The 26,583-nt window shown below is 41.1% G+C and overlaps 1 protein-coding gene across 1 annotated transcript; it reads right to left on the reverse strand.

Moving 5' to 3' along the window:
- Positions 1-20,275: 20,275 nt before the first annotated feature.
- Positions 20,276-26,315, reverse strand: LOC145012514 (uncharacterized). The gene is made up of 8 exons (XM_078971314.1): positions 25,828-26,315; positions 25,479-25,538; positions 25,194-25,391; positions 24,948-25,109; positions 24,747-24,878; positions 24,509-24,661; positions 24,278-24,439; positions 20,276-24,193 (listed from the first exon to the last, which is right to left on the reverse strand). The coding sequence occupies exons 1-8, from the start codon at positions 26,161-26,163 to the stop codon at positions 20,411-20,413; spliced, it is 4,986 nt and encodes a 1,661-aa protein (XP_078827440.1). The 5' UTR covers positions 26,164-26,315; the 3' UTR covers positions 20,276-20,410.
- Between the last annotated feature and the right edge of the window lie 268 nt (positions 26,316-26,583).

A 26,583-nucleotide genomic window follows, 5' to 3' on the forward strand; every position in this document is an offset into this window, starting at 1 on the left:
CTTGACGTACCCGTCGGTCTATTTCACCCGACTACCGGAGACTATTTCACCCCTACTACTACCACATAAACACATAACATAACATAATGTACTGTCAGACAATTTTGGGGTGTCTGACTTACCCAGGTCAAGCCATTATGGGGTGCTTGACGTACCCGTCGGTCTATTTCACCCGACTACCGGGGACTATTTCAACCCCTACTACTACCACATAAACACATGTTATGCTAGCATATAAACATATCAGGTAATAGTAATCCTAGGTGAATATCACAAAGACAATCACCTAACACACGACTCCTACTAGTGGGTCGGCATTGTGGCCTTAGACCCACCGCTACTGAAAGATAACTCACCTCGTAAGGCTGACTACTGGAAAATTGCTCGACAACTGTCTGACTGCTGCTCTGGTAATCCTCCGGCTATAATCCCCACAAAACACTCCTTTAGAATCTGATATCTACTCTTAGGGTAAAACGACTATTTTACCCCTAACCAAGTCCAAGTCAAAGTCAACTTCCAGTTGACCCGACTCGCCGAGTTAGGCCGCTAACTCGTCGAGTCCCTAACTCTTTACCCGTCCTTATCCACGACTCTACTCGTCGAGTTTAGCAACGACTCGAAGAGTTCCTCTTCTATATGAACATCAAATGAACCTTCATCAGACTCGCCGAGTTGTATGAACAAATCGCCGAGGTTACCTTCATCTGATAAACAAGTCTTGTCCTTAACTCGCCAAATTGTATGAACAACTCGTCGAGTTCATCTTCAACTATAAGGAGATTTCCTTGGACTCGTAGAGTTTGTTCTAGCAATCGTTGAGTCCCATGAACTCCAGGTCTAAGGCTAAGTCCAACACATTGGGTCACTCCCTTAGACCCTATAAAAACCCTTCTAGCGCCCAACTGGGTTCCTTCAAACCCTAACAGAAAAGGGGAGTCTCGACTCGGACTCGCCGAGTCCTAAGAATGACTCGTCGAGTCAAGCATGTCTAAGTCTCATTTCTCAATTTCCAGCGTACAACTCTTGACCAAAAGATAGATCTAAGCTCCTTCAATCGTTCTAGCACGTAAAGTTACAAACTTTACGTGCATGCATGGGACTTTGAGCTCAAAAGGATATAAAATAAGCCCTTAAGATGCATGGGACCTTACATGGGTGCAAAAGCAGCCCCTAACTGCCTTGTGACTCCCTTAATAACCTAATTCTAAAGCCTCAACCCCCAACCATGCTTGCAATCATGGTTGGTCACCAAAAATGGCTTATAAAAGCCCTAAATATCCCCAAAAAGGGATCTATCAAATGAAAGAGCAAGATAACAGCTTTATACCTCCAATGAACTGTGGATGATGCACAAACTTGGGTTCCCCTGGTCTCCACTTGTTTCCTCAAGTCTTTCACCTTCCTCCTTATGGTCACAACTAGCAAGATCCACCAAAAATGCCTTAGTTCTTTTAAAAAACGGTTAGGGTTTGCTATGTGGAGTTTTGGATGCATTAGGGATGAAAGGGAGGCTGAATAAGTGGTTTAAATAGAGAGCAAACCCTCAAAACAGGGTTTCGTCCAGGCAACACCTACTCGCCGAGTTCGGACGCCGACTCGTCGAGTAGGTCATTAAATTTCCGCGTCCATGACGCTCTGACTCAACGAGTTAGACCTCAACTCGCCGAGTCCAAGGCCAAAATGCAAGGTACTTGAATGAAATACATACCAGGAACCAGGTGCTACACATACTACTTCATTAAAAAGGCTCGAGATGTGTTTTCTTCAAAACATGAGATCGCAACTTCAATACATGTGATCGCATGCATGCCGTTTTTTTGTTGTTGGACGTATAAATAGGCCCATATAACCTTCTAGTAAGTAGATTTGGTACCGTAGTCGACTCCTGAGGCTCCAGACGATGAAAAAGACGATTTTGGAGGTGTTTCTTCTCCGATTTCAATGATTTCTGAAGATTTGAAGACCGTGGATCATCTCCTTTAATTAGATTAGTAAGATTAGTTGTTTAATGTTTAATTCTAATAGATTTTAGAGTAAATTACGGAAATTGTCCGTATGGTTTGGTTAAAATTGCACGTTTGGTCCCTAACTTTTCTTTTGCACTCGGATCATCCCTGTGGTTTGATTTTGTTGCATTTTTTGTCCCTGTGGTTTGATTTTGTTGCGTTTTTCGTCCCTTACATACATAAAGTTAGGGACCAAACATGCAATTTTGACCAAACCATAGGGACGAAAAATGCAACAAAATCAAACCACATGGACGATCCGAGTGCAAAATAAAAGTTAAGGACCAAATATACAATTTTAACCAAACCACAAGGACGATTTCAGTAATTTACATCGGATTTTAGTCATGTATGGCTAAAACTTTAGTTTTCAGTTCTACATAGACTAGTACTTTTCATGTGATAAGTTTTCAGATCTGATTTTCGTTTTGTGTTTCTATCTAGATTTTTAAGTTTTGAGCTTTATGAAAGTTTAATTTTAATTGTTGTTAGTCTGATCACCTAGCTAGGGTTTTATCATTCTAGTTAATCAGTTAATAGAATATGTAATTGTTCTAATTAAATGGTAATAAGTAACAAGTAATAAATCGGCTCCGTGTCTGCGAGTTGACTTTATTATAAATTGAAAAATCATACCTTTACGCTTCTGGGCTTGTGAAAAGTATTGGGTATTGTTGGGAATTTTACATAGATCTTATTGCAACTTTTCTAATCTTAATTAAGAGCTCGTTTAATTGAACAGTAAAAGGTTAGGATTAATTCAAAGAGCTTGTTTTGGTTAACTAGTTTAAGTAAAAGACATTATACTAGAGCTTGTTATTTTTCTCAGTACGAGCTTAGATATAACGCATCCCAAATAATCAGATTTGGGTTTGTTTATAATTAAAGCCCCCTTTTATATTTTGTTTCTTGACTAGATGTGCCTGATGCAAAAAGGCATTGACTTTTAGGCTTTGTCCCTGAGGATTCGACCCTACTTTCTTGTGCTGTATTTTTAGTGAAACGATCAGTGATAAATTTATTTGCTTAATACACGCGCAATTGCGTGTTAACAGTGATTATATGTATCTAATCAAATATAATTTATATGGACAGAAACGAATCTTGTCCATATAAATCATAATTGATTAAATATAAATAATCACATGTGATTAAATGCATAAGAAAAAGTATTCAATCAATAACGTGAAAACAAATTTTTTCCAAATAAATCATATGTGATTAAATACATATAATCACATGTGTTTACATGTATCTAATCACATATGGTTGGTGGTGGGTGGTAGGTGGGCTGGTGGTGATCGGTTGTGGAGGCGAGTGGAGGTGATGGATGATGGTGGTTGGTAGTGGGGGTGATGGTGATGGGTGGTTTTGATGAATGATGTGTGAGGTGTGGTGGTGGGTGATAGTGATGGGTGGAGGAGGCGGGTGGTGGTGATGGTGGTCGCAGGTGGTGGTTGTGGTTGGTTGTGGTGGTGGGTGATAGTCATGATGGTGGAGGTCGTGGTGGTGGGTGATGGAGGTAATGGTGGTGATGGTGGTTACGAGTGCTGGTTGGTGGTGATTGGTGGTAGTGGTGGGTGGTGCTTACGTGTGGTTGTGGGTGATAGTTGGTTGTGGTGGAGGGTGGTGGTGATGGAGGTGGGCGGTAGTGGTGGTGGTAGGTGGTAGTATTGGGTTGTAAGTTGTGGTGATGGGTGGTTAGTAGTAGTGGTGGCGTGTGGTTGGTGGTGATGGGTGGTGGGTGGTGGTGGGTATATGGTGGATGTGAGTGGTGGTGGATGGTGGGTATGTGGTGGTGGGTGGTAGTGAGTGGTGGGTGTTTGAGGTAAAAAATTTATTTTTAATTCAAGTAAAACTCCAATTATCTTTTTATTCCAAACATTTAAAAGTAGATCGTAATAAAACAGTCATCAAATTACAATCTGAAAATCATCATATTGTGGAAACATGGTTGGCTGCGCTGCGATCAAATTGAACCCTTCCCTGTCAAACTGGAAGCACCTGAAACCATAATCATAAAATCGTAAGCACAAAGCTTAATGAGTTCCCCAAACTACCACATACCATACATAGCATTGGGCCTAACCCGCACATTAGGCCCAACTTGCATATTAAGCCCATCCCACTATATTGGGCCTAGCCCTGCCAAACCAATGGGCCTAACCCAGCATATAAATGCAACAATCACAGAGACAACTAGCACCCGACGTAACATATAATAGGCCCAATCCTTTTTGATCCATGGGCCTAGCCCAACATTGTGACAACCCTATTTTTCCCAAAAGCATTGTAAACACTCGAAAGCTAAAAACAACGAAATTAACCTCGAAAATAAACTGTTCAGGTATCTAAGTTGGAATGCATCGAATATTAGATATCATGCCCAGGTTTCCAAAAACATAAAGAACGCTCAAAACCGAGTTATATTGAAGAAATTATAACCACTCGTATAATTACGACACGACGTTAAAACATTATTTGACGTAAAAAGTGGAATCTCAATAAAATATATTTTTGCCTTAAAGTATCTAAACAAAAGTCGTAGATCTCGTTGAAAGATGAGCGTGCATAAAAAGATCGCCCAATTTGGACCTTGTATGAAGAAGTTACGAATTTTCAAAGTTTCGTAACAGTAGTAGAGGGCTAAAAACTCGGATTAAAGATCGAGTGTTATTTAGCTATCGCCACCTAAACGGAAGTTGAAGATCTCCTCGGTGGTAATAAAACAATCAAAAGACAAACGAAAACCGACGTCGAATAAAGAACCTATGAAATTTTAACGAACTTTAGGAGGCCCGGCCTATTAAAATTATATCATTAAAAATAAAGTCAAAACTAGCCGACGGGGTCTAAATGAAAGTTGTAGAGCATAATCTCACCTACGCGTGGATATAAAGAACGCGAAAAACGGAGCTCGTACGCGAAAGTTACGGAATTTAGAAGTTGGAAGCAGGGATTACGCCCCTCGTACTCTGGGAGTACGCCCCACGTACTAGACCCAGAGTCGAGTCCCATCGGCCCGCCCAAGCTACGCCTAGTTAGCCAGGAGTCGTAAGCCATGACGCATTATTACGCTCCGCGTAACCGAAGTACGCCCCGCGTACTGACTACGCCCCGCGTACTCCGGAAGTACGCGCCGCGTACGAGGATCTTCAGCCCTATAAATAGAGGGCATAAAACTCGAGTTTTGGCACACCTTCACAATTTCTCAGCATTTCTCCTTGTTCCAGAGACCATTTTATTGCCTTGGTTTCCGCACTTGAGCCCCCGGCGAAAGATTTACGTTGCAGAGATCCCCGAAGAACCCGACGACGCAACTATCCGCGATCGAAACTCTGCTCAACTCTAGTCCCTCTCTTCAAACTTAACGAGTGAGTTCATACCCCTACTTTTCAATTCTTTTTCATGTTTTAGGGGGGGAATACAAGTACATTACACGTTAAAAGTATCGTTTTATAAACATAAATGCAATTTCTAACTTCGAATATCGATACAAACATCTTATGTATACAAGGGCGATTATATCACTAAGTTATTTCTACGAAATGGAACATACTATCTGAAAAATTATAATGGGTATAGTTAGCAAGTCAATCCTACATTTTATACAATTTGACAAATGAAACACTTTCAAAAGAAGTAAGGTTATTTCATTGTAAATCTATTTATACTAGTCAATGTGAGATATTTAAACTTCAACGTACATTTTTGTATGCATTTCAAGTCCTGTATTATATACCATAATCTCTTGGAGGGAGAGCGTGATACTTGTGTATAGATCTATACGGGATTGACAATCCCGCACCTAAACTACTAGCTATAGTTAGACCGGCAGGTCTGGGGTGACAAATGTCATAACACTGCAACACTTGAAGAATGTTGTTACAGGCCGTCAGTGTCGTTAGTATGGTTATAAAACTCACATAAAAAGTATAAAACAAGATTGATTTACGAGATTCATATGCGCATCGCAGTTTTCCTACATTATATTTTCATACAAAATTATTGTTATCATTTGATTATAAAGGTTACTAACACATTCCAACTTTGGAAACTTTTTCATTTTGCAAGAAAATATTGGATTTTCTAAAAACCTTGTTTACCAATTTACTACCAAAAGGGATATACTTTTCAACTCAAAACACTCATGAACTCACCAACTTAATTGTTGACACTTTTCAAAACCACTTGTATTTCTCAGGGAATCAGTGATACAGGTAAACTACCAGCTTTTGGAAGAAGGAACACAAAGGATGTTTTTATCATTAAACATTTATCATCATATTGTAATATTCTTTTGATAACATGTATAACGCAACAATATACGTTTCATTTTATATATATGATGGTTGTGTTACTTTCTTTACAATATTCAATTGTTGTGATACTACGTGAAGTCATCCACCCCCGAATGTTTCCGCCATTCTGGTTTGGGGGTGTGACAGATTGGTATCAGAGCATTGTTTATAGTGAACTAAGTATATCAAACCACATAAGATATACAAACTATAAATACAACGGGAACCAAAAACCCTCTGATAAAAAACATTTTCATAGAAATATATTTTCTTTTAAATATATACATTTTACCCGCACGTATCAGCCTCGTAACATGATAAGTTTTTCTAAAAAGTAGTATGGCAAGTTGCAATACCACGATTGAGCCTTGGGGTATGTAATCAAATCAAGAATAAATATAGCCTGATCAACTATATTTATCCTGGATTTGACCAATATACGTCGAGGAATGGTCGTAGTAGTCAACAAGCCAAAAACTTATAAAATCTAAATTCGCTAAATTGAAATATTATAAGTCTATTATTAAACGATAAAACATTGCGCTTAGTAAAGATATAAATAGGCTTAGGAAGTCGTTAATTAGAAATTCTTTTCTTATAAAAATCTCATACCTCTATCCCAGTACAGACAAATAGCCGGATTTCCTTTACCGGGAGACCCCTACTACCTAAATCAAGGTAACGGCGGCTGGATAGAAGAAGACCTGGAGGAAGACCCAGAGGAAATCGAAGAAGAAGTCGAAGAAGAATTCGAAATCGAAGTCAGAGAAGAATACGAAGTCGACGAGGAGATCGTGGAAATTTCTAGCGGAACAGATTCCGAACCGGAAGTAATCGACCCTCCCATCCCCCATCCTCCAGTGATCAGGCCACATCAACCGGGACCCATTCCCATATGGGGAAGCCACCTCTACTACTGGAGCCGTCAGCAAGGTGTACGCCCCCCATTCGGCATGTGTCGGGATTTTTACAATGTCAGTGGAGGAGGCTCAGCTGATCGAGCACTTCCCGTTGTCGTGAACGCTATAGCTAACCAGAACTACCAGGCAGACCAACAAGCAACCAGAATTCGAGAGATCAATGCTGCTACCCAAGGTAATGCCTCCGACATCAGCCGTTTGGAAGGACTACATGAGAATATCCAAATCTACACGGGGACACTTCAGAACCAAATGATAACAGCTCTAGATGAAATAAGAGAGATGAAAGAACAACAAGCGGAATTCGAGAGGCGACTGATGGGAGTCAAACGGTCAGATGCCGAATCCAGCTCCAAACGCCACAAGTAGAGTTTGTTCAAGCTCCAACAAATTTTGATATAGACTAGGACCGCGGATGAAGTTTTTCTCTTATTTTCTTTTGTATCTGTAAACGGAGACCTCTTAGATAGGTCAAATTTTCCTAGAAGCATAATGAAACACACCTTAGGTGTGACATATATATATATATATATATATATATATATATATATATATATATATATATATATATATATGCAGTACCTCTTTATATACCTCTCGAAATTAATTAAATTGTTATATCTGATTTGAAACCAAAAACTAAAGTCAAAACAAATTACAAGATACGACTAACCCTCAACTACACGATTGTCAAAACATTAGAAACTTATAGTATTCATTCTTATTTTCTCTACCAGAACATGCCTCCTCGTAGATCAACACGCAGAAACTCAACTCCAGCACCACCTCCACCACCTCCTCCAACTATGGATGCAGCTATGTTCCAAACTGCTGTAACAGCCGCTGTAACCGCGGCGATGGCTCAAATGAGCAACAATGGGTCGGGAGGTGGAATAAATAGCTTTACCAACGGCCCAAGCCAAGACCGTACTGGAGTCTGCACTTACAAAGACTTCACCAATGGAAAACCTATTCCCTTTTATGGAACTGGAGGAGTATTGGCTCTGTCCCAATGGATAGAGAAAACGGAAGCCGTATTTGAAATTTGCGCATGCCCGGAAGAAAGCAAAGTAAAATTTGCTGCCTGTACTTTCTCTGAACGCGCCTTGACATGGTGGAACGGCCACGTCAAGACACTAACCCTGGTGGTGGCAAACTCCATGGGTTGGGAAAATTTGAAGCGAATGCTCCTACGGGAATACTGCCCAAGGGGCGAGATTCAGAAGCTGGAACAAGAATTGTGGAACCTTTCGATGAAAGGATCGGACATCGCAGGCTACACCAATAGGTTCAGCGATTTGATAACACTTTGTCCTGGGATGTTAATTCTAGAAAGCCAAAAAGTGGAGAGGTACATCTGGGGATTATCACCCCAACTGCGAGGAAGTGTGCTAGCTTCCAAGCCCATGACCTTCGACAGTGCCAAAGAATTGGCGCAATCTCTCGTTGATCATGGCGTCTGCCAAGGAGTCACGACTATCGTAACTGAACCAACCAAAGGGAACAACGACAACAATAACAACAGCAAGAAGAAATTCTGGAACAAGAGAAAGGGACTAACCTCGCAAGAACCTTCAAAGAGACAAATGGTGGCGGTTCATGCTGCTACTACTCCCGGCACAACTCCTACAACTTCGACGCCAACAAAACAATATGCAGGGAACTTGCCAAAGTGCAACAAATGCAACTACCATCACCACGGTAATTGCCGCGAGATGTACTTTAAGAACTGCGACAGGAAAGGGCACACAGCCCGTTTCTGTAAGGCACCAGCGCGGCCATTCACTCAAGTTCCTGGTACTGGAGTAAGCCAAGCATGTTATGGATGTGGAGAAACCGGGCATTTCAAGAGGGACTGCCCCAAGACAAGGAATGTTGGTGGTATTGGGAGAGTGCTGGCGATAGGTCAAAATGAAGCAATAACTGATCCAATAGTAGTTACGGGTACGTTTCTCCTCGACAACATTTATGCATGCATACTCTTTGATTGCGGTGCGGAGAGAAGTTTTGTGAGCCATAAATTCAAACATCTACTTAACCAGAGACCCCAACCACTTAATAAAATATTCACTGTAGAAATGGCTAATGGAAAAACAGAAAGCACAAGTGATATGTACGTCGGGTGCACATTAAATTTAAACGAACACTTATTTCAAATCGACCTTATGCCCATTTCGATAAGAAGTTTTGATATAATCATCGGTATGGACTGGTTGAGTCTTCACCATGCCGACATTCTTTTCCATGAAAAGGCCGTTCGTCTCAATCTTCCCAACGGTGAAAATCTCATCATATATGGAGACAAACCTAGTGCAAAATTACAAATCATCTCCTGTGTTAAAGCACGAAAATATCTTCGCAAGGAATACCATGCCTTTCTAGCCCACGTAGTAGATCAGAAGAAAGAACCAAAGAACATTAAAGATATTCCAGAAGTCTGCAACTTCCCAGATATTTTCCCAGAAGATCTCCCAGGAATTCCACCGGAACGTCAAGTCGAATTCAGAATCGACTTAATTCCCGGAGCCACCCCAGTAGCAAAGTCACCTTACCGTTTAGCTCTAGCCGAGATGCAGGAACTGTCCAGTCAATTGAACGAGCTGTTGAGCAAGGGATTCATCAGGCCAAGCTTCTCACCATGGGGTGCACCAGTCCTATTCGTGAAAAAGAAGGACGGATCTTTTCGCATGTGCATCGATTATCGAGAACTGAACAAACTGACAATCAAGAACCGATATCCCCTTCCACGTATAGACGATCTTTTCGACCAACTACAAGGAGCGAGCTACTTCTCAAAAATCGACCTAAGATCCGGTTATCACCAACTACGAGTACTGGAAGGAGACATCCCCAAAACGGCCTTCCGAACACGATATGGTCACTATGAGTTTGTAGTAATGCCCTTCGGGTTGACAAACGCTCCAGCAGTGTTCATGGATCTGATGAACCGAGTATGTCGTCCCTTCCTGGACAAATTCGTGATCGTGTTCATAGATGATATACTCATCTATTCTAGAAACCAGGAAGAACACAGCCAACATCTCCGCCAGGTTCTGGAAACATTAAGGGCAGAGAAACTTTACGCAAAATTTTCCAAGTGCGAATTTTGGATTCGAGAGGTGGATTTTCTAGGACACGTAGTAAGCAAGGAAGGAATACACGTGGATCCATCGAAGATCAAGGCAATAGAGAATTGGACGATTCCAAGAACCCCTACAGAGATCCGACAATTTTTAGGACTCGCCGGGTATTACCGAAGGTTCATACAAAATTTTTCCAAGATTGCCAAGCCACTCACCACACTAACTCAGAAAAATGTGACCTTCGACTGGGGAGAAAAACAAGATGCCGCATTTCAAACGCTAAAACGAGCATTATGTAGTGCGCCCATCCTAACCCTGCCAGAAGGGACGGAGGACTTCGTGGTCTATTGTGATGCATCAAACCAAGGACTCAGGTGTGTTCTGATGCAACGAGCGAAGGTCATCGCCTATGCCTCAAGACAACTAAAGACGCATGAAGTGAACTACACAACGCACGATCTTGAGCTAGGAGCAGTCGTCTTCGCTCTAAAGATATGGAGACACTACCTCTACGGCACAAAATGCACGATCTTCACTGACCATAAAAGCCTTCAACATATCCTCAACCAGAAAGAACTCAACATGAGACAAAGACGGTGGGTAGAGCTACTAAGTGATTACGAATGCGAAATTCGATATCACCCCTGAAAGGCTAATGTAGTGGCTGATGCACTCAGTCAGAAGGAATACTCAGGTCGCCGAGTGAAGTCCCTAACTATGACGATCCATTCCCACCTGTCCACGCAAATCAAGGAAGCCCAAATAGAAGCCTTGAAATCTGAAAATGTGGCAGGAGAAACCCTAAGGGGAATGGATAAGAATCTTGAAACCAAGAACGACGGAGTTCGTTATTTCATGGATCGAATATGGACACCAAAGTTTGGTGGATTCAGAGAAATCGTCATGGACGAAGCCCATAAAACACGATACTCCATACATCCCGGCTCCGACAAGATGTATCTCGACCTCAAGAAGTTGTACTGGTGGCCGAACATGAAAGCCGAAATTGCTACCTACGTGAGTAAATGTCTGAAGTGCGCTAAGGTCAAAATAGAATACCAAAAGCCTTCAGGCTTATTACAACAACCAGAAATACCCGAATGGAAGTGGGAGCGGATAACTATGGATTTCATAACCAAGTTACCCAAAACGACAAACGGACTCGACACCATTTGGGTAATTGTCGACTGGTTAACTAAATCAGCGCATTTCCTACCAATCAAAGAGACGGATAAATTGGAGAAGTTAACAAGGACATACCTCAGGGAAATTGTACGACTGCACGGTGTGCCCGTATCCATTATCTCGGATCGAGATAGTAGATTCACCTCAAGATTCTGGCAATCGCTACAAAAAGCTTTGGGGACAAGACTAGACATGAGTACCGCCTATCACCCTCAAACCGACGGCCAGAGCGAGAGAACCATACAAACCCTAGAAGACATGCTGAGAGCCTGCGTAATCGATTTTGGCAAAGCATGGGACACGCATCTACCCTTGGTCGAGTTCTCGTACAACAATAGCTACCACACCAGTATCAAAGCTGCCCCGTTCGAAGCCCTCTATGGCCGCAAGTGCAGGTCACCTTTATGCTGGGCCAAAGTGGGAGACACCCAACTAGCAAAAGGACAAGCAACTGACAACACACTTACTGGGCCAGAAATCATACGGGAAACTACGGAGAAGATTGTTCAAATCCGAGAACGTCTAAAGGCATCAAGGGATAGACAAAAGAGTTATGCAGATAAGAGACGAAAACCCTTGGAATTCCAAGTTGGAGACCGTGTCCTACTAAAAGTCTCGCCTTGGAAAGGATTGATACGCTTCGGAAAACGTGGGAAACTGAACCCCAGATACATCGGACCATTCGAGATCCTTGCCAGGATCGGTCCAGTGGCTTACAAACTTAGACTACCTCAGGAACTCCACAAAGTACACCCTATCTTTCACGTATCAAACCTAAAGAAATGCTTATCCGACGAGACCCTTGTCGTCCCTCTAGACGAAATTGCAATAAATGAAAACCTTCAATTTGTAGAGGAACCAGTAGAGATCATGGATCGGGAAGTCAAAAGGACTAAACAAAGCCGCATACCTATCGTAAAGGTCCGCTGGAACGCCAAGCGAGGAACTGAATACACCTGGGAACGAGAGGATCAAATGAAACAAAAGTACCCGCATCTTTTTCCTAATTTGTAATATCTATCTTAGATTAAATTTCGGGACGAAATTCCCTTAACAGGGGGATGATGTGACAACCCTATTTTTCCCAAAAGCATTGTAAACACTCGAAAGCTAAAAACAACGAAATTAACCTCGAAAATAAAGTGTTCAGGTATCTAAGTTGGAATGCATCGAATATTAGATATCATGCCCATGTTTCCAAAAACATAAAGAACGCTCAAAACCGAGTTATATTGAAGAAATTATAACCACTCGTATAATTACGACACGACGTTAAAACATTATTTGACGTAAAAAGTGGAATCTCAATAAAATATATTTTTGCCTTAAAGTATCTAAACAAAAGTCGTAGATCTCGTTGAAAGATGAGCGTGCATAAAAAGATCGCCCAATTTGGACCTCGTATGAAGAAGTTACGAATTTTCAAAGTTTCGTAACAGTAGTAGAGGGCTAAAAACTCGGATTAAAGATCGAGTGTTATTTAGCTATCGCCACCTAAACGGAAGTTGAAGATCTCCTCGGTGGTAATAAAACAATCAAAAGACAAACGAAAACCGACGTCGAATAAAGAACCTATGAAATTTTAACGAACTTTAGGAGGCCCGGCCTATTAAAATTATATCATTAAAAATAAAGTCAAAACTAGCCGACGGGGTCTAAATGAAAGTTGTAGAGCATAATCTCACCTACGCGTGGATATAAAGAACGCGAAAAACGGAGCTCGTACGCGAAAGTTATGGAATTTAGAAGTTGGAAGCAGGGATTACGCCCCGCGTACTCTGGGAGTACGCCCCGCATACTAGACCCAGAGTCGAGTCCCATCGGCCCGCCCAAGCTACGCCTAGTTAGCCAGGAGTCGTAAGCCATGACGCATTATTACGCCCCGCGTAACCGAAGTACGCCCCGCGTACTGACTACGCCCCGCGTACTCCGGAAGTACGCGCCGCGTACGAGGATCTTCAGCCCTATAAATAGAGGGCATAAAACTCGAGTTTTGGCACACCTTCACAATTTCTCAGCATTTCTCCCTGTTCCAGAGACCATTTTATTGCCTTGGTTTCCGCACTCGAGCCCCCGACGAAAGATTTACGTTGCAGAGATCCCCGAAGAACCCAACGACGCAACTATCCGCGATCGAAACTCTGCTCAACTCTAGTCCCTCTCTTCAAACTTAACGAGTGATTTCATACCCCTACTTTTCAATTCTTTTTCATGTTTTAGGGGGGAAATACAAGTACATTACACGTTAAAAGTATCATTTTATAAACATAAATGCAATTTCTAACTTCGAATATCGATACAAACATCTTATGTATACAAGGGCGATTATATCACTAAGTTATTTCTACGAAATGGAACATACTATCTGAAAAACTATAATGGGTATAGTTAGCAAGTCAATCCTACATTTTATACAATTTGAAAAACGAAACACTTTCAAAAGAAGTAAGGTTATTTCATTGTAAATCTATTTATACTAGTCAATGTGAGATATTTAAACTTCAACGTAAATTTTTGTATGCATTTCAAGTCCTGTATTATATACCATAATCTCTTGGAGGGAGAGCGTGATACTTGTGTATAGATCTATACGGGATTGATAATCCCGCACCTAAACTACTAGCTATAGTTAGACCGGCAGGTCTGGGGTGACAAATGTCATAACACTGCAACACTTGAAGAATGTTGTTACAGGCCGTCAGTGTCATTAGTATGGTTATAAAACTCACATAAAAAGTATAAAACAAGATTGATTTACGAGATTCATATGCGCATCGCAGTTTTCCTACATTATATTTTCATACAAAATTATTGTTATCATTTGATTATAAAGGTTACTAACACATTCCAACTTTGGAAACTTTTTCATTTTGCAAGAAAATATTGGATTTTCTAAAAACCTCGTTTACCAATTTACTACCAAAAGGGATATACTTTTCAACTCAAAACACTCATGAACTCACCAACTTAATTGTTGACACTTTTCAAAACCACTTGTATTTCTCAGGGAATCAGTGATACAGGTAAACTACCAGCTTTTGGAAGAAGGAACACAAAGGATGTTTTTATCATTAAACATTTATCATCATATTGTAATATTCTTTTGATAACATGTATAACGCAACAATATACGTTTCATTTTATATATATGATGGTTGTGTTACTTTCTTTACAATATTCAATTGTTGTGATACTACGTGAAGTCATCCACCCCCGAATGTTTCCGCCATTCTTGTTTGGGGGTGTGACAAACATACAACGGGCCTAGTTAAACATACAAGGCCTAGCCCATCATATCATACAAGAGTCACAAAGACAACTAGCATAGCATATCCTAGTGATGGGTTTTTGTCATAAGAACATCCTATGTGCTGATACCAACCCTAATGCTTGGATCTAGGTTTCTCTATTGTACATGCAAGTTATCCAAGACTATAAACCCTAATTCTAGCATTCAAGTAATCATATTAACATGAGAATAGGTTTAAGATCATACCTTGATTGTTATGTAGCAATAACAATCTCAATTCCTCCTTGTATTGACTTTAGAAAGCTTAGAGTCATAAATGTCACTCCTCTAATGGTTCACAAACACCAAGAGCAAGAGCATGAAGAGGAGAGAGGATGGAGGCTGCCCAAAAACGTTTGAAACCCTAGAAGGATGCTTAGCCACGTTTTTGGGTCATAAGGGATCTATATATAGTGAGGCTATTAGGGTTATCTAACAAGGAAACCCTAATTTGGATGCTTAAGCCCTAAGCAACCCATAGATTCCTTTCCTTAAGGCCTTAGACGATTTCCTCATGGGCTTTCCCATAGAATTCGTCCACTCCTTAATATAAGGCAATCCATAGCCCAAATTGCAATTACCTTATAATTACAATTCCAGTCCCTTAAGTTTAATTAATCTCTTTTAGTCACAAAACTAATTACCAATTAATTATTGACTAATATTAATTAAACAATATGATTTCTCCTTTAATATATTATTCTCATAATATATTAATAAATCATATTTAATCCTTTCTCTCCATAATGCATCTTATCAAGTTGCTTTGGTGAAGGCAACCCAAAAGGACCATGCACTATCGGGTCAAGTACATACCAAAATAATTATGGACTTAGATACTAATCCAACACCTAGTTGGTCGGCATTGACGCCTTAGACCCACAGGTACAGTGAGGAAACTCACCTTAATCAGAAGATAGCAAATCTCACGCTCAAACCTACTGCACAACGACTCCCCACACTAAACACAATCAATACCAACCTTAGTTACATTCTTAAGGTAAAACCCATAAATCATGACGCCCTAGAATGGCCCAAGCCCAAACTAGGCCTACTAATGGCCTAAACCCAATTAGAGGGCCCTAAGGCCCAATACGAGCCCAAAACCAAAATATCCACAACCCTAGAGTCCAAAAGGAGACTCTTCGGGAGTACGCCCTACATACCAGAAGAGTACGCATCGTATACTCACCACCAAAGCTCAACTTACAATACACTAATACACAAACCACGCATTACGCAGAGCGTACTCCTATGTACTCCCAACGTACTCAGCAGAGAGCCAAAATCCCCAAAAGAATCTCTTAATGGTTAAGACAAGAACATCCAAACTCATATCTGGCTCGAAATGATGTCTAAACACCTAAAGTTGGCAACTTTTACTCCTTTACATGCCTTAATAGGACCCAATACTCAATAAAATCCATAATAAGCTCTCAAACTCATGCATGGTCTAAAATAATTCATCAAGATGACATTTTATGACTTAATAACCTCAACTAAGACCAAACATGAGGCTTAAAGATCCTGGAGTAACTTCTTCTCACAAGAACCACAATCTTGGGACCAAAGTATGCTTAACAATTTCCATAACTAGATCTACACTAAAGAACCAAAATTTTTGAAGCTTTATACCTCCAGAAGATAGATTAAGATGCACAAAGTCGGGATCCACAAGCTTCAAGCAACCCAACACTCCTTGAAGAATCTCCTTCTTCTTGGATAAGCACCAAAACACATGAAATCACCCCAAGAACTGAAGAACCACTCAAATGGGGGTTCAGGTTTCGTATCTAGGGTTTAATGGGGTGGAGGCTGAAGGTAGGAAGGTTTGGAGTTGAGTTAAGGCCATTAAATAGGGTTCAAGATCCTAAATTAAAGTTTTCACCTGACTTGAGTATGCCATGCGTACTCCTAGTATGTCCAACATACTAAAGAGGGCATCCACGATTCATTTGCTTAGTACGCCTAGCGTAATAGACTTAACCATAATACGACCAAGATTCCGAAACCCATAACTTCTTGGTTCTAAGTCCGTTTTCAACTATCCTTATATCCCCAAAAAGGTAACTATAACAACCCAAAAATCAAGGGTAAAAAAATTCATTTTTCATTATAGTCAAACACAAATGTTACTTAATCCAACCATTCAAAAACATTGCTCAATTAAAACATTTATCAGAGTTACATCCCAAAGTCACTTAATGCGGAAAAAACGGGTGTGTGCGTTGCGATTAAGTCGGGCCCTCCTTTCCAAACCAATGATACCTGAAACCATAAACAAAATTGTAAACACGAAGCTTAGTGAGTTCCCTATAACATACCCCACACAATCCACATAATCACATGAACCATATCAGCATATAAGCCACATCAACCACATAAGCCATGCATGCAAATATATAAGGATGCCATGGAAACCCTCCAAGGTCTTACACCAGGTGCCATGGGAACCCCCACATGGTCTTAACTAATCAGAAGAAATGGCATACAAGCCATATAAACCATACATAAAAACTTATAAGGATACCTTGGAAACCCTCCAAGGTCTCCTGGTGCCATGGGAACCCCCACATGGTCTTATGTCCAATTGCCTCGGGCGGTCTCCGGGGTCTTCCATGAAAGTATCACAAAGACAACTAGCATACCACATACCAAAAGAATCAACTAGCATACCACACATAACTAATTGCCATAGGAACCCCCACATGGTCTTCACATAAATACATAATATATCGATAGCACATCCGCAATAAGCATCCCAACTAGATAAATGAGTCGGCCTTGGTGCCTTTGACCCATTAGTATGGTGAGGAGACTCGCCTCACACTGTCGAAGTCACGCGGATAAAACTCTAGTTGTTGGATGACACACTCCTGATCTGTCCATATCAAAACGACACCCAATTAACCATTTGGGTTTCAATGCATAACCATAAATCCACACTTGGGGTAAAAGGACCATTTTACCCTCTAACCTAGGTTGGTTCAAAACCAAGGCCCAAACTCACACTCTGAAGGCCAAAAAGCCAAATAATCAACCAAGGCCCAACATATGGCTCATTTTTTCAAATTGAGCCCAACCTCTACATGGTCTTACCTTAAGGCCCAGCCATTTATTCTAGTCCAACTACTTGCATTCCGATGGTCCAATATCTCATAATCATCAAGGCCTAATTATGGCCCACTTATGGCCCAATTTTCCAAATTTGGCCCAAACCCCTCACATAGGCCTTACCCTAAAGCCCATTTGAATATCCTAGTCCATATACTTGTTCTCAGATCGCCTAACAAGAACCCAAACACCTAATCCCAAAAGAAGGCCCAACTTGAAGCCTAAACATAATTAGGGGTTTTCACATAAAATGATGATTAGGGTTAAGTGTTCTTACTTAACTCATTAAGGACTTAATCCATTAAGTCCATCACCCCACTAGGCCAAACATACAATGTAATCGGGCATAAGTCATAACATTAATCCAATGGTCCAAGACATGGGTCCCGACAATCCAAAACTTAACTTTTCCAAAATTAGGGTTTTCTAAACCCTAATTAGGGTTTCCAACCCACTCACAAGCCAATTAGACCAAGGGTTAAGTTTTTACATTAATTAAAGTCTAATAAGTTGGGTACCACCCACTACCACCTCGGGTAGTGGTGGTTGGTGGTGGGTTTTTCTTCTGATTTTTCAGCCAAACAAATACATTATACAACATATTATCTAAAAGGAAAACATACACAATATAACACACACACACACAACCACCCTTGTGGCAGCAACCAGTGGCCGGAGTTGATGGCCACCACGTCACAGTGGTGGTGGTGGTTCTCAGCCACTCCTATACGGTGCATCCGGCGGACCGAGCAACTAGCAGCAACACGGCAACCGCTTGGAGCGGAGGCGGCGGCAACGGCTCGTTACCAGTACGAGATGGAAAAGAGAAAAGGTGTTTCAGTTCCTTCTAAGTGCAGCAACAACGGCAGCAGAAAAGAACGTCTACCCACTCGCGGTCCTGGTCGTCGCCAACAATGAGAAGTACAACGTGCAAGACGACGACTCACAATGGCGGCGAGGGGTCGACTGATATTGGTGGTCAATGGAACAGTAACACGCAAAGTCCACCACTCCATCTTGAGCTATCTCGACGTTGGGGAAGAATGAGGGTCGACGACAGCTCCCTTGGTGGCCTTGGTTGATCAGAAAAAAATGAGAAAGAACCATGGTGGCGGCTGAGAGGTCACAAGTGGTGGCTGACTCCTAATGTTAGGGTTAGGGTTAACATAAGCGAGTAAGGTGACGGGTTTTAACCCGTCTCAATTTGAACTTCTTAATGTTTTGACACTCCCGGCCCCTCCCCCCTCAATATCACGTGCTTAAAAACGATAAATAAAATAAGAGGTTTCTATATCGAAAGAGGTTAACCACTGGACAAGATTCTTAGTCAATGGAAAGAGAATGTGACAATAATTTAAAAATTGCTAGCCACTATAGATGATGTTATATAAATGAAAGACCAGTATATTTTGCATATGAGCTTAACCAAATGAGGTACATGTATCCATGGATTATCTATATATACAAGCGTAGCCTAGCCTGCTATGCTAAAAAAGTAAAAATATTGAGCTAATGAGGAAATGTCTCCTCAATGGCCCTTCCTCATCTGACTTGAACCTACATATACAAAGTTATAAGTACACATGAAACAACTCCAATCAATAGACTCCTCAAAAGCCTTTTACAGCAACATAAGAATAAATTACATATCCATAAACATAGACCTACTAAATGCTCAGAATTCAGAATCCAAATTAAGAAACAAGTTGAAAGTACCATACTATAATTTTGTGGATTAAAAAATTTAAAGTACAATGCTTTAAAAGAAAAAAAAAAATCATATAGAGGTAGAATGCAATAATATACAAAAGTAAATTCATCTTATATATATATATATATATATATATATATATATATATATATATATATATATATATATATATATATATATATATATATATATATATATATATATATATAAGGCCAACCTTAGGAACAGTAATAGGAACAGTAAACTTGCTTGGGTTTTGGCAAATTTTGTCCACAACTTTACATATTTTCAATGGTACAGATTTTTGCCACAAGAGTTTGTCATATTGACAATTTGGTCCCGTAAAGTATTTAATGGTTTAGACTTTTGCCACACGAGTTTGTCATATTGATATTTTAAATATTTTCATATTTTGTCCTTCTTTTTGCCCCATTTTTGACAGCTTCAGTCCCTAAACTCATTTATTTGACAACTTTGGACCTTCTGGTCAATGATTATCATTATTATTATACATTGTTTTTTGTATTCATGATTTAAAAGGAAACTAACCGATATATTGTTGATCACGGAACGAATTCAAATACCTCTGTTCTAACTGCAAACAGCCAAATAATTAGCATCCAACTTTCATTTCTTTCTATCAAGGCATTTTAATCTCAAGAATAAGTAAGGCATATTTCTTTCAATATAATTGCTAACACCAAGTTTTAAAATTTACACTTTACCTTTTGGTATCAAAAATGAATTTTAGTGAAAAAAAAAAAATATATGTTCCAACCACCAACCAACCTATACCCGTTAAGAAGAGGATTCCGCTTCCGCTTCCGTTTCCGGTTCTCCGGTGGATTCTCTCCTGGGAAGCGTGTCGTAATCTACAAAATCAGGGTATCTGATCTTCATCTCCTCCTTAGGCTCCCAAGTCCGCCTTCTCCCATGAGTATGCTTCCATTTCACAAGCACAAGTTCAACGTCTTTGTTCCCAAACTTTTTTGTCCTTGCTTCTAGAACACCTTCCGGGTCTTCAAATATTTTGTTGGAGGATTCCACTTTCAGGTCCGATACTGGGATGACCCCACACTCTTTCCCATCGTACTTTTTGAGAAAACTTACATGAAACGTGTCGTGTATTCCTTTCAGTTCCTCGGGTAAATCCAGTTTACAGAATTGAGATCCCACGGTTTTCAAGACTTTGAATGGTCCGATGTGGTTAGGAGACAATTTGGCTCCGGTTCGAAATCTCATTACACCTTTCAGAGGCGACACCTTTAACATGACCAGATCATCCAGTTTTAAGTCGTAGGGTATTTGTTGCTTTTCTTCCGTTGCTTTCTTTCTCCTTCTCCTTTTCTTCTTTGCTTTTGCTAGTTTGCGAGCTAACAAAGACTTGTTTTTCCTCTTCTTGTTACTGGAGATTACCTCATTGCCATAAAGTTGGGGAGTTTTGTTTTTGTTCCTGTTTTTGACATTCTCTTTCAATCTTAAAAGCCTCATCTTTCTAGCAAGTGCTGCTGGGTTAATGGGGGTTAGATGAATATCCACATTGGGTGTTGGATTGTTAGGGAAAGAGGAGGAGGAGTTGTTCTTGTCCTTGTTTTTCTGTTTCAACCTCATAATCCGAAACCTTCTAGCAAGTGCTGCTGCATTCACATTGGGTCTTGAGTGATTAAGTGAAGGGAAAGAGGAGGAGGAACTGTTGTTGTTGTTGTCCTTGTTTTTCTGTTTCAACTTCATAAGGCGATAGCTTCTAGCACGTGCTGCTGCTGATCTTCTGAGATTTGGATCATTATGGAAAAAGTAGGAGATGTTGTTGATGTTGTTGTTGTTGTCTTTGTTTTTCTCTTTCAACTTCATAATCCGATACCTTCTGGCATCTGCTGCTGCTGCTCTTCTGAGGATCGGATCATGAGACCAAATGTGGTTGTCATGAGTTTTGCCAGGTGGATCCAACTGATTGGAGGAACTCACTCCCACTACATTCCCTTTGTTGGGATCTGCCACAGACTTTTCACAATGCTGCTGAGATGATGATGGTGCTTCTGCTGCTGGTGGAGGTGATGATGGTGCTGCTACTGCTGGTGGAGGTGATGATGGTGCTGCTGGTGTTGCTGGTGGAGGTGGTGGTGGTGGTGTTGCTGGTGGAGGTGATGGTGGTGGTGGTGTTGGGTGTGGGGGTAAAGATTTCGATGGTGGTGGTGCTTGTGCTTGGTTTGGGGGTAAAGATTTTGATGTTGATGGTGGTGGTGGAGGGCCGTGGTGGGGTAAAAATTTCAACATGGTAATTCTCCTACTGGTGCGAGTGAACACTTTTCCTTTTTTGGGTTCTACCATAGATTTTTGACTGTGCTGCTGTGATGTTGGTGGTGGTGGTGGTGGTGGTGGTGGATAGGGCGGCTTGGGAATAATTCTCCTATATCTTTGTTTGGGTTGTACCATAGATTTTTGACAGTGCTGCTGTGATGGCTGTAGTGATGGTTGTAGTTGTGGTGGTGGCTGGGGTGACAATGATGGTGGCGGTGGTGGGGGTACAGATTTTGATGGTGGTGGTGCTGGTGCTGGGTGTGGAGGTGGTGGTGGAGGGCTGTTGTGGTGGGGTAAAAATTGCAACATGGTAAATCTCCTACTGGTGCTAGGGAACACTTTCCCCTTTTTGGGTTGTACCATAGATTTTTGACAGTGCTGCTGTGATGGCTGTAGTGATGGTTGTAGTGGTGGTTGTGGTGACAATGATGGTGGCAGTGGTGGGGGTAAAGATTTTGATGGTGGGCATGATGATGATGGTGGGGGTGGAAGTGAAGGTGGGAGTGGGAATAAAGATGTTGATGGCAGCGGCTGTGGTGGTGGTGAGGGTAAAGATTTTGATGGTGGTGATGGGGGTAAGGATGTTGATGGCGGCGGTGGTGGTGGTGGGAGTAAAGATGTTGATAGTGGTAATGAGGGCGGGAGTGGGGGTAAAGATGTTGATGGCGGCGGTGGTGGGGGTGGGGGTGGGAGTAAAGATGTTGATGGAGGTGGTGGTGGTGGTGGTGTTGGGTGTGGGGGTAAAGATGTTGATGGTGGTGGTAGGGGTGTGGGTGGGAATAAAGAATTTGATGGCAGCGGCGGTGGCGGTGGCGGTGGCGGTGATGGTGATGGTGGTGGTGTTGGGTGTGTGGGTAAAGATTTTGATGGTGGTGTTGGGTGTGGGGGTAAAGATGTTGATGGAGGTGATGATGGTGGTGGTGGTGGTGGTGGTGGGGAAGGGCTTATAATTCTGTTACTGGAGCCTTTGTTGGGATGCAGCATAGATTGTTTACGATTCTTCTTTTCTGGTTCTAGCCATGGCAGTGGCACTACTGTTGGTGGTTGTGGTGGTGGAGAGGCAGGCCTTGTAATTTTTTTATTGGAGCGAGTCAGTTGCACCACTTTGCCTTTGCCTTTACCTTTGTTGGGATGCAGCATAGATTGTTTACGTTTCTTCTTTTCTGGTTCTAGCCATGGTAGTGGCACTAGTGTTGGTGGAGGGGCAGGCCTTGTAATTTTGTTAGTCAGTTGCACCACTTCACCTTTGCCTTTGTTGGGATGCAGCATAGATTGTTTACGATTCTTCTGTACTGGCGGTGGCAATGGTGTTGGTGGTGGTGGAGGGGCAGACCAAGGCCTCGCCTCTACCGGGGCGTACCAGTTTGGGATGTACCATAAATAGTTGGGCTGTTCACTAGATTGTGGTGGTGGTGGCGGCGGCCGTGGAGGGGCAGAGCTGGTATTTCTGTTACACGCACAAGTCGGTGACTCCACTTTGTCATTGTTGGGATCTACTGGTGGTGGTGGTGGTGGTGGAGGGGCAAACTTGAATCTTTTCCGATGATATTGTAGTCGATAACGATTTGTTTTAACAGAATTAATGTTGCCAGCTGGATCACCAACACCAACACCACCGCTGTTACTGGAGTGAGTCACTGCCACCAGTTTGCCATTGTTGGGATCTAGTGTAGTGTGTTGACAAGGCTGCTGTAATTGTTGTTGTGGTGGTGGAGGGGCAGAGTTGGTAATTTGTTGATGATAGCGATTGACTTTTACAAAATGAATCTTGCCACGTGGATCAACCATATTCACAAAACTTGATCTACCATTACCACCAAGGTTACTGATAGTGGACGAGGTCACCGCCACCATTTTGCTTTTCTTGGAACCTGCCACGGATGATGGTGGTGGTGGTGGTGGAAGGGCAGGACTGGTAATATGTTGTTGATCACGAGTTTTTACATAGTGAACATGGACAAGTGGATCAACCACATTAGCAGAACCAGGTCTTCCAACAATGTTACCATTACTGGAGCAAGTGATTGCCACCACTTTGCCATTGTTGGGATTTACCCAAAATTTTTGAAAATGCTGTTGTGATTGTTGTTGTTGTGGTGGTGGTGGTGGTGGTGGTCGCGTAGGTGGTGGTGGTGGTGGACGTGGTGGTCGTCGGGGTGGTGGTGGTGGTGGAAGGACCTCTTGTCTTTTTGCTTTTGCTTTCAACTCCTGTTTTTTTGTTGGTGGGGATGGTGGTGGAGGGGGTGGTGGTGGTGGAGGGGCATCCATCTTTCTCTTTTCTATCTGCAATTAATTAAAGAGATTTTGATTAAATAATTCAATAAGAATCAGAACAAATTGGATTTGATCAAATAAATTGAATATTACCTCTTGTCTTTTTGCTTTCACTTCAAGTATTTTTGCATCCAACCCCAGACTTTGACCTCTTTTTTTTGCTTTCAACTCCAGTCCTTTTGCTGCTGGTGGTGGTGGTGGAGGTGGTGGTGGTGGAGGTGGAGGTGGAGGTGCATCCATTTTTCTCTTTTCTATCTGTAATTAATTAAAGAAATTTTAATTAAATCATTCAATAAAAAATAGAGCAAATAAATTGAAGATTACCTCTTGTCTTTTTGCTTTCACCTCCAATATTTTTGCATCTAACCCCAAATTTTGACGGCGTTTGTTTGCTTTCAACTCTAGTCTTTTTGCTGGTGGAGATGGTGGTGGGGGTGGTGGTGGTGGTGGAGGGGCATCCATTTTTCTCTTCTCTATCTGCAAATAATTAAAGAGATTTTAATTAAATATTTCAATAAAGATCAGAACAAATAAATATGATCTCTTGTCTTTTAGATTTCACCTCCAGTATTTTTGCATCCAATCCCAGATTCTGAGCTCGTTTTTTTGCTTTCAAGTCCACTCTTTTTGCTGGTGGGGATGGTGGTGGTGGTGGTGGTGGAGGTGGAGGGGCATCCACTTTTCTCTTTTCTATCTGCAATTAGTTAAAGATATTTTATTTAAATAATACAATGACAATCAGAACATATAAATTGAAGATTACCTCCTGTCTTTTTGCTTTCACTTCCAGTATTTTTGCATCCAACCCTAGACTTTGACCTCGTTTTTTTGCTTTCAACTCCCGCCTTTTTGCTGGTGGGGATGGTGGTGGGGGTGGTGGTGGAGGTGGTGGTGGTGGAGGGGCATCCATTTTTCTCTTTTCTATCTGCAATTAATTATAGTTATAGATATTTAATAATTAAATAAGGATCAGAACAAATGGGATTTGATCAAATTGATGGAAGATTACCTTTTGCCTTTTTGCTTTCACCTCCAGTATTTTTGCATCCAACCCCAGATTTTTAGCTGGTTTTTTTGCTTTCAACTCCAGTCTTTTTGCTTCTAACTGCAGATTTTGAGCTCTACGTTTTTCATGTAGGGTATCCGTGGCTCTTATTTTCTGACGTTTCATCGTTCTTATTTTTCTGCTATCCATGGCTTCTATTTTCTGTTTAATCAATTCATTAAATCAAGATTTAGGGGGAAAGGATTTTAAGAAGAAAGTCAAATTCAAAGTTATGAGATTATTGCATACCCTCCTTGCCATGATTTCTTTTTGCATTTCATTGTATCTCTGAATCAAATCATCTGTTGCCTGTATATATATGAATAAAGTTTAAAGAAGGAGAATTAAGTGAATCTAAGGCAAAAAAATATGAGAAAGATCATAAAAATCAATAATGATTTAAATGTTAGGTTTTCAATCGAACACAATCCCCAATTTTCAATGTTATCGTTGAAGACTTGTATGAATTACAGCAATTCGATCACAACAGCTAAGAAATAAGAAAATAACTTGAAAAAATCTATGATAATCTGTAAGAGCCCTATAACAAAGTCATCGAATTATTAATGGAAATTGAAGTAAACATCGCAACAAGTACCTTTCTCTTTGATAATTTCTTCGAAGATGACTGTTGTTTAGGGCTCTCAGCAGCCCCGTCGTTTCCGGTACCACTGCGTAATAAACAAAGCGTCGTTGAAGGCCCTTCATCATCATCTTCCGCTGCCCTTACTTCCTCCGGTGACGCGTTCGATGTCGAAGCAAACACAGATCTTTTCTTCTTCCGATCCCAGGTAAAAGTGGATTTACTTATCAACTCCGATTGCTCAACTACATCCGGTAGATTGAGCAAAATATCCGCAATTTCACCCTCATCTTCCTTCGCAATTCTACTCCTACCACCACCGCCTCTGCCACCCTTTCTACGCCGTTTCATATCCGCTTTACAGCAAGTGCATCAATTCCGTTAATCAGAGAAAATGATGGAACTATGAAGATCAACGTGTATTAGATACGAGATTTTGAAAGAAAGATTGGTGAACGAAGGAGATGAGACAGAGATGAGTTGTCGTTGATAGAAAAATAAGGGAAAATAAAATGTGTGTAAAGAAAAAAAAAAGGAAGAATTGGAGAAAGACTAGCTATGCCACGTGTCAGTATACGGCGCATTTTAGGGTTTATACGAGTATGATTTATACTGAAAACTTTTACAAGTCGCTAATAGTAATTTTTATTTTTATATTTTATATTTATTAACTTTGATTTGCTTTTGATTTACTAGTTTCATTCAAAAAAATATACTGTATATATTACGAACACGTGTCAAATTCCTGTAGCAAGAGCCTTTTGTTTTCAA

Source organism: Lactuca saligna, chromosome 8 (genome assembly GCF_052625555.1).
Source record: "Lactuca saligna cultivar CGN05327 chromosome 8, ASM5262555v1, whole genome shotgun sequence".
Classification (NCBI taxonomy): domain Eukaryota; kingdom Viridiplantae; phylum Streptophyta; class Magnoliopsida; order Asterales; family Asteraceae; genus Lactuca; species Lactuca saligna.

Bases quoted from the DNA above. Each gene is read 5' to 3' on its own strand.
- LOC145012514 (XM_078971314.1), bottom strand. From the start codon at position 26,163: ATGAAACGGCGTAGAAAGGGTGGCAGAGGCGGTGGTGGTAGGAGTAGA. The intron at 25,539-25,827 runs GTACTTGTTGCG...ATATATATACAG, and splicing joins AGAAATTATCAAAGAGAAAG to GCAACAGATGATTTGATTCA. The intron at 24,662-24,746 runs GTGAAATCTAAA...AATTATTTGCAG, and splicing joins TGGATGCAAAAATACTGGAG to ATAGAGAAGAGAAAAATGGA.